This window comes from Colletotrichum truncatum (genome assembly GCF_014235925.2).
Source record: "Colletotrichum truncatum strain CMES1059 chromosome Unknown Contig_0001, whole genome shotgun sequence".
Taxonomy (NCBI): Eukaryota; Fungi; Ascomycota; class Sordariomycetes; order Glomerellales; family Glomerellaceae; genus Colletotrichum; species Colletotrichum truncatum.
In genome coordinates, this window is record NW_027222398.1 from 7801264 (window position 1) to 7815473 (window position 14210).

The 14210-nt window shown below is 53.3% G+C and overlaps 4 protein-coding genes across 4 annotated transcripts; 1 reads left to right on the forward strand and 3 right to left on the reverse strand.

Annotated features, from left to right (window-relative positions):
• Positions 1–482: 482 nt before the first annotated feature.
• On the reverse strand, positions 483–1064 carry CTRU02_202156 (uncharacterized protein; the record flags this gene model as incomplete). Its single annotated transcript, XM_036719564.1, has 1 exon — positions 483–1064. The coding sequence occupies one exon, from the start codon at positions 1062–1064 to the stop codon at positions 483–485; it is 582 nt and encodes a 193-aa protein (XP_036588266.1).
• Positions 1065–3177: 2113 nt separating this feature from the next.
• Positions 3178–4793, reverse strand: CTRU02_202157 (UMTA methyltransferase; the record flags this gene model as incomplete). Its single annotated transcript, XM_036719566.2, has 9 exons — positions 3178–3211; positions 3276–3289; positions 3367–3436; positions 3526–3619; positions 3672–3830; positions 3888–4069; positions 4137–4228; positions 4499–4660; positions 4725–4793. The coding sequence occupies 9 exons, from the start codon at positions 4791–4793 to the stop codon at positions 3178–3180; spliced, it is 876 nt and encodes a 291-aa protein (XP_036588268.2).
• A 1155-nt stretch (positions 4794–5948) lies between these two features.
• CTRU02_202158 (uncharacterized protein) lies at positions 5949–6062 on the forward strand (the record flags this gene model as incomplete). Its single annotated transcript, XM_036719567.1, has 1 exon — positions 5949–6062. The coding sequence occupies one exon, from the start codon at positions 5949–5951 to the stop codon at positions 6060–6062; it is 114 nt and encodes a 37-aa protein (XP_036588269.1).
• Positions 6063–9856: 3794 nt separating this feature from the next.
• CTRU02_202159 (phosphatidylinositol 4-kinase) lies at positions 9857–12391 on the reverse strand (the record flags this gene model as incomplete). The annotated part of the gene is made up of 3 exons (XM_036719568.1): positions 9857–10769; positions 10875–11654; positions 11712–12391. The coding sequence occupies 3 exons, from the start codon at positions 12389–12391 to the stop codon at positions 9857–9859; spliced, it is 2373 nt and encodes a 790-aa protein (XP_036588270.1).
• Between the last annotated feature and the right edge of the window lie 1819 nt (positions 12392–14210).

The following is a 14210-nucleotide window of genomic DNA, read 5'->3' on the forward strand; positions in this document are numbered from 1 at the left end:
TTTCATAAAACAACGGCGTTCTAGGAGTCGGGTAAAGGCGGTAGATGTGTCATTCCGGGCCAACATAAAAAGTATGAACGAGCGAACAAGCAATTAAAAGGGAAGGAGAGTAGAGGATTGGGCTTGTTCGCATACCCTACCTAGACAGATACCACTGATTTGATGATGCACTCTACCGCGCCACAGTCCAAATTATCTGACGCCCATTTGAACTTCATTTAAGAACACTCAGGCTTTCATGTGTAAACCTGACAGGAGTGAACATGGTCTTGTATTGCGTCGTCATAATGGTACATTAATTTTTCCTCAGTTTGACACTCAGGAGAGGCGTTTTCAATGGCACAAACTAGCCATTGAGCATTTCTTTACCCCAACGAGGTACCATGAGGCGCTCTGTTTGAGAGCTCCGGGTATACGGATGTTATACACGTCGTAATGGTACATGTTTGTTTTGTACATGGCTCGGGTCCAGATATCCCGCCCTAGTCCTTCTTAAGAGCCTCCTTGGCCAGTTCGGAAATGCGCTTCTTGTCGACCTCGAGGTCCTTGCCCTGGGTCGCAGCATTGACGAGCTTCATGACCTCACCGAGGCCGCTCTTGCCGGCGGCGGTGGCCTCCTCAATGGCCTTCTCGACGAGCACGCGCACCTCCGCCTCAGTCACGGTGAGGACGCCGCTGTTGGCAATGTAATCGGCCATGACCTTGGCCTGGAGATCCTCCTTGTCGGCGAGGTCGTCGCGGCCGGCGGCGCGGAACTGGGCGGCGGCATCCTGGGTGGCACGTTGGGTCTTGCGCAAGAGGGCAACAAGCTGTGCGTCGGTGGTGATGGGAGAGGCGGTCTTGGCGGCGTTGTTGGTAGCGGAGAGGACGGAGCGCAGAACTGACAGTCGAGCGGCGTCCTTGGCACGCATGGCGGCCTTCAGGTCGGTCTTGAGGGAGGCGAGGAGTGGAGGAGAGGCCGGGGCTGCGTCGGAATAGAGGCGAACGGCGCGCGGAGGAAAAGCACGGCTAGGGACGATGGGCCGGAGGGCCTGTAGGAGGCGTGCTGAATGTCGGGAAGCCATTGTGGATGCGGAAGACGTTAAAAAATCAGAGACTTCGGTTTGGTTCGCAATTGGCCGTTGGAAGTGCCAGGTAGGTCAGTTCAACCAGGTTTGATATTTCCGTGTGCGTTGTCTGGTGCTATCGAAATGCTTCGAGAAAAGGACAAAAAAAAAAATGTAGAGCTTCGATACTCGTTACCTTCCTTCCCTTCATAAAAGTGAGCGAGCTTCTCATTGGATGGAGCTCAAAGGCTGTGCCAAAGTCCTCTGGGAAGAGGCGTTAGTGGCGCACAGTGGCTCTAGCGGCATGGGGAGAGCAAAGGTCTTTCAGGGACCTGGCCTCATGGTCCACAGATTCTCCATTGCTTGGCCCACTGAATAACAATTGATTGACGCTTCAATGACTTGTTCCACGCCGTTCGTTGGCGGAGGGGGATGCGGTACTGAGACACTCAGAGATCACGCATGCTTGAATATGGCACAAAATGTGGAATCAGGGGTCTTTGCTTGTCGTGCTATCCTGGAGTACCTACGCCTTCGAACCCAAGCGGAATGATGTAAGTTAGATATGTTCGTTGTTGTAATTTCTAAAAAGCCCAAAGTCGTCTGATGTGCAGGGCGTCAGGGAACACGCTGCAATAACATGGGTCGGGGCTTTCGCAAACGCATCCGGATAGTGCCTTCAACAGGGCACCATCAGGCTCAAGGTTTAGGGGGGCATACAGGTATATAACTCCAGGCAACAAATCCGTCAGCCAAGGCTGCTGGTATTCTAGGGAAGTGGGCAGGGTAATTATGAGTGTTGCATGCCCTTCTTTGTTGCGGTAATTTGCCCAGGGGCAGCCAACATTCACATTGCAAGATGGCAACAGTGTCGGGTGTTGTCTGCTGTGATCGACTAGCAAGTGGAGGTCGCCCAAACGCTGTATCCTCGTCCTGCCAGGATCAAAGACCCGAAGACGGGGAACGTAGGCTCTGTGTGGCTCTGGGCGCTCACCGGCATGGGAACTGGCGGGACATTGGCTTGGAACTGGCGAGGTCGTAGGCGAAACATGGCATGGTCTCTTCAGATGAAAGTGGGTTCTGGTGAATAACGGCCCAAGACACGACTCGAAAATAGCCCCCTCCTCGACATGGATTATGTGCCCGGTCGTGATGTTGCCTGGAATGTGTGATTATGTATTCTCGATGTGACGCGGAATGCTTGCTTGCAGTTGTCCCTCACCGAGATAGAGCCCGGCCACACGGTAGCGAGTAAGAAGCTGGATTCGTAGTCCATATTCATCATCCATGCCTCCTGAGCTGACGAGTAAGGAACCAACTGCTCCTTGTCCGGGCAGAACACCCACGCCGCTGTTTTCCCTCTTTCTAATCTAAACCCGACTAAGATGAGGTGGGCAACAACAAGCCCAAACCCATCCAGTCGGGCACCACCACTTGCCTTAGCTTCTGTTGCTCTCCACTTGGGTCTCAGTCTCTTTCAACTTCATTCCTCCTTGACTTCTTGCCCAGTCAGCAGATCCTTTTCTTGCACCTCCACGCTTAATATCAGGGAGTCCTGGGCCATAGGCAACACACATTCACATTTAGCATATTCGTCCGGCTACGATCAGCTCTTCCCGACTTAGCTTGGTTAGTCATCGACCTATGTTATACCTACTGGTCCTTTCGACCTCATTCATCCGCTACGGCTCGTCATCGTTTCACCCCCCTCCATCTTGCCGCACTTCATAAACAAACACCATCAACTTCGAAGTTGTCACATAATGTATGCAAGCCATTTCTGACCTGGCCTGTGATTTGGACTGCAAAATGTTAAGGACCTTTAAATTGGGACCGAACCTGCCGCAAAGAAAGCTCTGTGTCCTTTTCGTCGAATGGGCCCCCTTCACGAGGCGCGTCAACCACAACAGCCTCCCAACCAAACATGTCTCTATCATCAAGGAGAAAAGGGACAAGAACAACAAATCAAGCGGCTTGCGAACTATGCACGGGGTATTCGCTGCCGTAACGTCGTCATAATCATTAGAAGACCGATCCTGGAATCCTTTCCAGTCTGTCCCCAAAAATTCGAACCATCCGAGATGCTCGCGTGGACATGCAGCCCAGCCAGTTCGACAATTTCTTCCACGTCTCAGCGGCGAGGTTTTCGTCCTATACATACATACCTCACAGCGCATCATTGTTAGTCTCACCCGTTATGTGGTAGCGGGGCCGACAAAAATCACTCACATTGGAAAATACGCCTGTTTGAGACATCGGCCACAACCTTTATATTAGCCTCGGATTCCATTCTAAAGAAGTTACACGCCATAATGCTTACCCTGAACGCTGGATTGTCAGCCTCGCTCCTTGCTTGGGCCACCAAGACTTGGAACTCCTGGGAAGTCATGCTGCAATGGCTCGGTCAGCTCTGGGCTTGCTTAAGCATTAGACTATATATGGCCAGCCCTGTGGCTTTGCTTCATCGGAAAATTCTTACCCACGAAACTCTGTCATAGGATAGTGCCCAAGGGATGAGAGTAACCTCCTGATGTTTTCCCTGTTTGCCAAACCGATCTGGTGTTGCCTTGGGTCTGGTCTCTGGTCAACTTCGGCCGTCCTCCACGTGGACTTTGAGCCTCCTACCGTTGGACCAACCGCAAGTTGGTAAGGGAATCATCTGGGTTTCCACCGAGTCAAATCCAGCACTTTGCATCCAGCTCTGCATCTGCAACGGCGCTCGAGGGTCTTTGTACGGTTGCATACTGTCTAGGTATCGTCTCGACCACCTTCGAAGGGCATGATCTGGCAATGCCAATCGTCAGCAAATACAGCACCGCGACGACGATATGGAAAACTCACTCTGTGTAAGCGTCCCGTTGTCTGACTGCGCATTAAAGTATATCTCCACCATCTGTACCCAACCGCCTGGCCGTAGGACGCGATAAATGTCTCGAAGATAATCTCTCCATCGATTCGAATGGATTCCCCCAGCCATCATCTGACTATGTACTAGATCAAAGTGGTTCGACGGAAACGTGAACCTACTCAAAATCAGTGGTGCTTTCAGGGCATGCGGATCAGCGGGGGGAGGACAAGTAAGCCTGTTACCTTCCGTTCAAGTCATCAACCTGGAGGTTTAAATTTAACGGTGTCTGCGTCTCGTCGGGCCAAATATGTGGACAAATGTCGATGGCTACCACCTATTGTTTCCAGTTCAGCAGTCGTTCATGGGTCAAAATACACGAACCAAGGCACACGCTTCAAGTTTTAGTGGCGAACAAACTCCGAGGCAACGGATGCCATAGAACCACTGTGGTCGAGAGCAAGCTGCACTGTCTCGGCGTAGCGAAGTCATCTCTGTTCAGGGAGCCAAATCCATCTGTTCATTGTGCCTGACCCACCCATATCATCGTCCATCGCCCAAAGTTGAGAAAAGGGGAGGCAGAAAGGTCCGAAAGTATGATACGTACCTCGCAGGTTGGATGTTGCTGTGCGACTTCGATAGCCCATTCACCCGTACCGAACCCACATTCAAGAATTCGTCGTGGCCTTGTGATGGGCGGGAAGATGAGCGAGTTTTCGAATACTATTGAGAACAGAATATGCATCATGTGCAATCGCTCGATCTCGTCCTACAGTTCAGAAGAGGGTTAAACAAAGTCACTACCGAGTCTGAGAACCCATCGGCCCCCTTACCTCGTCAATCGGCGAAAAATAAGCACCGTTATCGACGGCATATCGTTGGAATTCTCTGCCCTGGTACATGATGGTTTCAAGAAAGGCGTTGTCCAAGGGGACTGTTTGCGGATCGCTGAGAAAAGTTTAGCGATCGCCTCACCACAGCAATATTCGAAGAGAGCGCAACCGTACTTCGCCATGGTCGCAAATACACACAAAGCCGTGTCGACCAATCTCTAGCTTGGTATCTATTCCGATATGAGAGATGTTCGTCGTCAGTCAGACTCCCTGTTTGATAGGAGAACGAAGTTGGTGTTGTATACGATAGGTGGGCGCTGGGTTTCAACGAGACATCTTTTCAAGTTCAGAGACGGAATGGAAGGCAAGGTCCAGACTTTCAGGCGCAGCCTACTAAAGAGATGTCGAGAGAGATTCAAATGGTCCATATCGGAACCACAGGGGCCTTCACGAACGGCGGCAGCCATGTCTGTTAGACACAACGGACTGCCTGCTGTGCTAGAGGTGGAGACATGGGCTGGTCAGATACTTCAGATTGGCCCGAGCCTTCATTCTACACCACACGATGTCGCTGTCGATCTTGGGTTAGTACATTGCGACCCAGAGGAGTTGGGAGCCTGTTTCGGCAGGCTTTGGTTCGCGGTGCAGACGAGGCCTACTTCAGGTGACATGGATATGTTTACTGGTGTTAATGCTGCCCCCGTACCCCCCTGTACACCCGAAAATTCGAGAACGGAGCTGGCAGACAACAAAGAGTACCAATCGTGGGCCCATAAGTGGTATAGGACAGGTGTGGGAGCGGGTCCAGTCCATCCTGGACACCGCCTTTACCAGGTTGCCAGATCCATGGATTCCGTTAACCGTGGCTGACCTCACAAGCTGTTCCAGATTCCAGGTAGACGGTTGCTTTTTTGAACGACCTGGGTGTGTTGTCTAGCGGGACGCGCCATCACGGCCTAGCTTTTCACAGGGCTACGAAGGGCCATACAGATTAGTTTCCCAAGCCCTCACATTGCCTGCTGCCCAGGGCCAGTTGGGGTTTCTCTGGAGACTTTACCCACGATTGTTCCGGAGTCGGGCGACTAAGCCGAACCCTTACAGTGCAGTTTACGCACCCACAGCCAAGAAGAAGCCCAGTAAAGAGTATCGTTCCTGAGACCAACCGCAGACCCGGAGTACAGGGCCTAACACACCTTCCCGCTGCAACCCTCCAGTGTCCAGGGAATGGGAAGCTCTTCAGCAAACACGGCTTGCCATCCCTTGTTTCCTGCCCACCCATCCTTCTCCTCTCCTCCCTCTATTATGGGTGGAACTTTGCTTAAAGGAGGGGTTGCATAGCCGATCCACACCCGTTGCACGCGGAGCTATAATCGAGTCGAGGATTATCACGTCCCAAGGATCCGGTCGTTGGCTTGCATCTGGAATGAAGCGGCGAAGGATGGTGGTAAGCCAACTTGGGTGAAAAGGGGCGTTGCACAACTCCCGATAAGATCCCTAATCACCAAAAAAAGTGTGAGCATCTACGCCAACGTCGCCATCTCTCGTGCCAGCGATCTGGTGTTAGTCGTGGAGGTCCTCCCAGAACATGGACTTGGGATCTTGCTTATGAGGGTTGACTCTTGCAGCCGTGGGATGCGGTGAGGGGTGATATTAGAGCCTCACTGACACAAAAACAATAACAAAACCGACAAAACGCCCTCGACTCGTACGACAACAGGCCGAATTTCCTCCTATTCTGGTCGCTTGACTTGTTTGGCACAAAGAAGGCTGGGACCATATGCGGCCGACAAACCTCGAGGGCGGAGTCCATGGTCTGATCCTCTCACACACAGGCAGGCAATTATCTGCACCCAAGCTAGCGCAGTGAGACCCGCGACAGGCCTGTATCTCACAACACTACAGGTGGAGGAAACAGACAACGCAAAGAGTACATCGATCTTTACTCTGATCAGCACCCATGCCTGGTCTTGCAACTTGCAGGCGCCCACCACACCATCCCGAGACCTTTGTTGTAAATGTTTCGGTCGGATGGCGGCACAATATGCACAGGACAGGCAGAGCTCTACCGAAAAAGTTAAGCTAGGGGGCATCACTTTTTTGGCTGGTGGGTTGCGTCGCTGCATCTTAACACGTTGGCATATTCGGGTGAATGCTGATGAGGTTTTAATTACCTCACTCCTTCTACTTCGCGACGTCCCTTTCTTATTATCACACTTTCTGGAAATGAGTCGCTCGTCAGGTGAGGGGACATATCGGAAACGGTGAGCTGCAGCAACGTAGCGCCAACGTTGTGTTTCATGCGGAGATGTTTTAATGAGGGTTGGAAGAGGAAATGGAGCGGCCCAGCTCGTGAACGACCCCCTCGACGGGCCGTCCTGCAGGTTCGAAAGTATCAGAAAAATAACCACCAACATAGGCTTATCGACTGGGTCGTCGCTGGCTCGGATGGTGGAGCTTCGGGAGAGAGCGCGCGATGACGCGAGCCACAAAACTCTCCTGGTTCCAGCTATTTGGGAACCGAGGGGCGAGGGGTCGACAACCCTTCCTTGCCCAGAGGACCACGCCCCGGTTGCTCGGGAGCTCCTTGCCTGTCCACAGCAGCCACGTACACCCTGTACCCTTGCAATTCTTGCACCAACAAGTTCAGATGCACTGCATGGTGGACGGGTACAAAGCAACGAGAGACATCATGAGACGACTGTACCCCGTTGTATTCTAACCATTATAACTAGGTGGCGCATCTCGTAGCTTGTCGGCCACTCCTTGACGTCAGAAGAGAGACACGGAGTTGTTGTCCATCATCTGCCTCGCTTCATACGTTCGAGTCAGCCACAGTCTCACTAAACCTGCAAGCGGGCTCTTTCTTGGGGGGATGATATTATGAGCGGAAAGGTGCGGGTCGTCCGGAAGTTGCTTTGAGAGTGGGCAATGGACAAGGTGGGATTGACGTTATGATTCCTTACGCAGACTGGAAAAGGAACAACTCACCGAAGTCGCAGTCGATGCAGGATCGCCCATTGGGCACTTTTAAACCAGTGACTGTCAGGATTCATGCATGTGGTTTACCGACTATCAATCAACCAGCAAGCCACGGAGAAGGATCTGGTACAAGAACCGGAGCTAACCATATGGCATCTCAGCATCTACGACAGCGCCGCTTCTCACTGGGCATCCAAAATACGTAACGAGGCCGCAAGACAAATCCTTCGCACCAGGGAGCGAGGCAAGATACTAGCTTGTCAGAGATGATGCACGTCAGAGGGGAGCATTTGACCCAGTTCTCCGTAACAGGCTACTGTGTGCAATATTCCTCGAGGCTTTGCCTTTTCAAGATTGACCTCGAGCCAGCACAGGAGCTTCACAAATTGTGCCTGTTGATCGTATTCGCAGCGCGCCCGTACATTGTGGACCATGCACCTGAATATTACGCAGTTTGTTTACCCGACATGAGAGAGCCCGGTCAGCTCCCCTTCCTGAACACCAACCGGCTTTTCTTCTCTCATGCAGAGAGGGGAAGGAGATGAGTTGGCGGTCGATGAGGAGTCAGCTCCGCTGGGCAGGGAACCCTAGTCATAGTGAACCCTGCCGGTCCCTCCCTCTTCATTTTTCTCTCGAACAGAACCATCCCCTCGGGTTCTCTTGCGACAGAATGCTGGGGCACCACCATGCCCTCCCTTCCACAGGACACCTAGCTTACATAGTACCATTGTAGGCTGGATGCGGATACGTGGTACAGCAAAGCCCACCTCACTTCCAAAGATACCCGGCAAGGCCCCCTATTGTTGGAGCACCAGCGGAGTTGCCTGCCGCCCACCACCTAATATGTCCACCAGTTGCCCTAACCCATTTCCCTTACCGGGTTTGGGCGTTTCACAGGGCACGGAGAATACTTCTAGAAGGCTATGTTGTTGCGAGGGAGGCACCGTGCCGGTTCTGCGAGCCGAAATCTCCTGAATGGACGTGTCTGTGGTTTCTGTTTGCAGCGGTGACTTTCCCATTTTCGATCTACCGACGATGCGGAATTCGGTCATAATACCGACGGCCACCCTCCTATAATATCTTACTGATGTGCGGACATATTACAGCCCAAGTGATGCCAATATTTGAGGAACGGACGTGTCGCGTTATTATCATTGTTCCTGTAAAACGCGAGGTCAATATCCGGCGGCCGCCCTTGAGTACGAGCTGTCGTTTGATACTAGGCCGATATGGCGGTGACCCTAGCCAGGATCCTGAACCCAGCTGTCATGTACCACTTCAGGAGTCACCTGGCTCACGCATAATCTTCTTGGACATTATGCTTCCTTCCCCCTAGCACCGGGTATGAACCACCTGAAGGCGCCTCTTATGCTAAATCTAGTTTGGTACTTTAGAATGATGCGTTACACGTAAAATAGTAGGTTGGCGGCCACCCCCCCCCCCTTTTTGACCCGGATGAGCAGGACCAACAAGGCTGCCGGGCGGTGTATCCTTGCTGCGACCTAAGAAAGAGGCTCTTTGCATGCGCCATTCCAACCGTCTCCATGCGAACAGTGCCCCTCCCTTCTCGGGCCAGGACCTTTTTGTTTTGCTTTTTCCTCGTTGCATTACCCCTCCACCGGCCCTCATCTTTCCGCCCCATAGTCCCTCTGAGTTGTCGTCCATAATTCCACAATACAAGCATGTCTCCCGTATCATGTCTCTTGCTCATACTCTCGTTGTCGCTTCTCTTGCTGCCTTGTCTGGGCTTCCGCCAAGGAGACCGAGGGTGCGGCCGATGATGCAGACGGGGGTTGGAAAAAAAGCACCAGTCAAAGGAACGCCGCTTGCGCCCTCCACCGTGATGATGCTATGATTCGTTCTGACACGCAGTTACTATTCTAGACAAGATCCGATATTGACCCAACAAACTCCCGGCTTCCCTGATTTCTACTCTGCGTGATGGTTGCCCAAAAAGGGGGAGAAAAGAATAGGTTTTAAAAGAGAAAAAAAAAAAAAAACAAGGAATAAAGAAGAGAAGTGGAAACAATAAAAGATACCACTCTAAACCCCCCTTGCATGCCCAGCGAGCCCACCAAGCACGCCGCTTGGTTCCAACTCAACTCCTCTTTGAACTCCATGCTGTGTGTATCGCTCAGTGCAAGCGTAGTGGATCACCAACAGGTGAAAACCGGGTTCCTGGCTTTGACCGGCTCCAGCCTCTCCACAATGACCTTGCGTTGGTTGCCCTCCATGCCCTCCGCCGCGGCGTAGCCCAAGTCACCCTCCTCGAGGTCGTCGTCGTACTCCTCGCTTGGGCGTGCCCCATACAGTTGTTGAGCGATGCTGCTGCTGTTACGACGTCCTGCGGCCGTCGCGAACGAGTACCGCCGTTGTTGTGACTGTTGACGGGCAGGAGAATACATGTTAAGAGCCCTAGATCCGTGGTAGCTTTCGCGGTGTGCCTGGCCGGAGAACCTAGGTCGTTGGAGTGTTTGATCCTTACCCAGCGGTGCAGACGACGCCAGGATTCCTGAGCCGTTCATGGACAGCTCGTCTGGTGACTGTGCACCCTCGCCCGTCGGGCTTATCGCCATCTCAAACCTGCCCGGGTGAGGCATGTCGGCCGGGGGGCTGGCGAAGCCGAGCAGGTCTTCGTCTGGGCGATGCGGAGGCGCGTGTGACGAGTTGGCCTCGCCAATATCACCCTCGTCAATGGACCGACGGAGCTCTGCCTCATGGCGCATCATCTCGGATGAAGTGACCCGCATTGGCACCGCGACGGGGACGTCGACGAGGTCGTCCCAAACGCAGACCTTGGCGCGACGAGTGAGCTCCAGGGGGCCATGGTCCGGTGTCTTGAGTGTCTCGACGACATTCCACGCCTGGCCCTTCATCACGGCGATTTGCCGAGCAAACATCTTTTCCTGGAAATCAGGATCTAGCTGGAACACCTTTCGCAGCGCCAGCTGCGTCTGGCTCCACCAGTGCGTCGAGGTTAGAAGTGGAAGGAAATGGTCCCGTGTCTTTTGCGAAAACGGCCTGCCGATGAGATCAACCGGTAGAAAGAGCCATCCAAACGGGAAGCTGTGTGTCAAAAGATGGTTAGCTAGATAGTTCTTGCACCGTTTTTCTATACATATCTCGCTCGGCCGAGTTTGCAGAGCGGAATGGGGGTGAGACTCTACGTACCTTCGCCATGCGTCTGGATGTTTCCATGGCCAGGAGAGTGAGTTGTCAATAGCACCAATGGTGATTTTTGGGTCCTGCGTGCGGGGTGCCGGGCTCGATGCCTTCATGGGCTGCTGCGTCTTATAAGGGTACGAAGAGCGGTTCGGCGATGGCCGCTGGCTCAAATCTACCGGCCGCGGTCCTTCCTCCTCAGACGGTCCAGTCTCCATGTGCATCTGGAGCGGCTCAGACGCAATCGAAACCTGCTGAGTGCTCCAGTCCACCTTGATCATCCAGTTGTCCAGACCACGATCTGTATTTCGCATAATGTAGTCCAGAATAACCAGCTTTTCTAGCTCTTCCCTGAAGGACTGCTTGAGCGTTTCAGTCCATATAAAGTTATCGGGGCCCAGGGGCAGCTCTTCCTGCCTGTCTTCATCGTCACTCTCGATGTCATCCAAAGCAGCGCCCCTACTTGGCCGGCAGTTATCCGCCCATCTCCTTCTACGCTTGCGATGCGGGTCGTTAGCCCTAAACCCGGACCAGTACTGGTCTGGCCAGGGATGTTCTCTCAAGAATACATTGGCGTCCTTGAAGCCCTTGAGGAAGACTTGGAAGCTTCCCGGCTTTTCTGGGAGAGGCTTTTGTTTCCGGTAGTAGTTACGGCGATCCCAGAAAGGGTAGTGAAAGGATTTCGAGGAGAGCCATACAACGTCCGTATATGGAACCATGTGGGTGCGTAGTTGACAATCGAGGGTATATGCTGCCGCTTCGCTGACGTATGAAAGATTGGGAATGAGGCTGTATGTGGTTAGCATTTCGCATCCTTGACCATGATGGACATCTTCCGATACTTACCATGCTCGCCCGAAGCAACACGGGAACAGGTTACGATGAATCCACTTGTTCCACTTGGGATTGCCAGCCGCATATGGCTCCTCATCCTTGGGCTTAAAAACGCCCACGACCTTGCCCTCCGTGTTTCGAGCGAAGTAACTGCCGGAGCTTCCCTGGGAGATCATGCGGGGATGAGTTCCCTGGAGGATGGCCTGCCTAACGCTGCCGATGATCTCATCGAATTGAGCTTTTGTCATAACATCCTGCGGCACTGCCAGTCCCTCTGGTGTGATGGGCCGGACGCCCTCGGGAGCCTGAAAGACGGAGTGGTGAATCTCGAGACGCTCCTCTTCGCCGACCTTACCGCGACCCTTGGTGCGCTTGAAGCGACTGGCGATCTCGTCGGCCCAGCGCTCGAGGCGGGCGTTGATGGCTTTGAGGTCAACGCCCGAGTTGCTCCCGACGCGGCGCCGGTTTCTCGGTCTTGCAGAGGGGCCGGAGGCGGAGATGGAGACGGGTTTCGGGGTCGTCATGCCCGAGCGGGGGCGCGGCTGGGAGATGGGGGCGAAGCGAGGGGCAGCGGGCGGCTGGAGGGAGGCATAAGACTGGGTCAAAGGGTCATCGTCTTCGGAGTCGGAGGAGAGAGCATCGGCCTGAGCCAGACGCTCATATCCCGTCGTTGCCGGCCTGGAACGGGGCATCGTGGGCGGTCGGTTGGCGGAAGAGCGAGGAAAGGGAGGCTATCGTCGTGACAAGGCTATGTTGAGAGAGGGCTGGGCCATGTGTGTGTGTGGTGTAGCAATTGTAGTATTCCTCGTATTGCACGATGGACAAAATTGGGAATCACGCTTTCTTGATGGGTCTCCGGTCTGATGCGAACGCGAAGCTCTACCGAGCAAGAGAGCGCGAGAACTTGAAAGACGACGAAAGAAGACACGCAAAAAATCTAAGTGAAAGGGAGGTGTAACGAAGAAAAATAGTTATACAATAACCAAGCTCGTGGCAAAGAAACCGAATTTGACGGTGAACCAGAGATGGTCAATGAGGACAGGTGGTTGTTGTGGACAGGCAATGCAACAGGGTTTCGCGGCGAATGTCGCGTCGTCTTCGACATCCCCCAAGAGCATGTGTCGTCAGGTTTCGGTAGACCACGATGCTGTCATTGGGGTGCAATCCGTGCTGCTGCCATCCTGGTCCAATCCAGAGCGCCGAGGCAAGCCTGGTTTGCATAGTCTTGGGTCTGGCCACAGCACTCCCAATGTAGTACCCAGAGCCACTTTAGTTGCTGCTGGCTAGGCGTTCCATGGTTCCAGGCACCCAGCGGACGCCGCATTTACCCGACCTGACTAAGACAAGGGCACTGAACCTCTCTCCCTTTCAAACCGCCAGTCCCCCGTGGTACTGTGGCCCGCTGTGAGTGGTTAGTACATGCACCACTGTCTACGACGTACATACTGCTGGTAGTAGTACGCAAGGGTACCTGATAGCCTCTGGACTATGGGTCGTGCGTACGCAAAGCTCCTCCAGTGACAATTTGGTTTTACCTTTTCTGAACTATTCGGTCGCCTGCTGCAAACCAAACCACACTTTCTGAGTGCATCACCCTCTAATTGTTTATGAATCTAGCACCAAATGGCGGCTTCAACTGAGCGGCATCTGTCTGGTTGAAACGGCTTTCGCACCAGTATTGTCTGGTTAGTGATGGCCAAACGCCCTTTGGTTGGTGCTCGTTCTCTAGACACTTTCCGGATCAGTCTACTTTGCGGCAGCTGGCCGATGGCAGTGATAGAGAGAGAGCGCGTGGTCCAAACATTTGCTCACAGACATACGAGCGTAGCAGTAAAGTATTGAACTGTTACCGTTGACGCTTGCGATATCCGAGAAAGCTCGTGTACTATGTAAGGAACGACGATACAAGGCAGTCAGCGGACTTTGTGTCTCCATGCACTACCTCCAAAAGTATCCAAACATCATTGTATCTCAACGGCGATGCAGAATAAGAGATGCCGCCCCTCGACAGCACCATCACTTCGACATCCGCTGGCTCTCTCGTTGGTACAGGCACCGAATAAGATGCCGCCGCGGACGCCCCAGAATCCCCAGACTTCCGGGTCGCAGCCGTGGGCCCACTCACACCGAACGTCGTTCTCTTCATCCTCAAATTGGCTCGATTCATCAGGCGACCTCTGACGCTCGATCATCCTGGAAAGCTTCCGTTTTCATCGTCAAGACCAATCCTGCACTGAGCCTGCCTCGACAAAGTGTGCAATCTTATTCGCGCCAACGTCCAACTCAGGAGTACCGTGTGTCCCCCTCCTGTACTTAGTGACAGGTCCAGCATCATCGTTTGCAGTAAATGGCTGAGCATCCAGCCGACCCGAAGTGATCTTCCCACCCCCAAGCTTCCCCAACTCCTTGCGAGATCCCGATCAGGTCAATCTTCCTGCAACGCCGGCCAATCCTTTAACGTAACCTATCGCTCTAATCCCCCTAACATCTTCTGAGCGGTATTCAACTTTC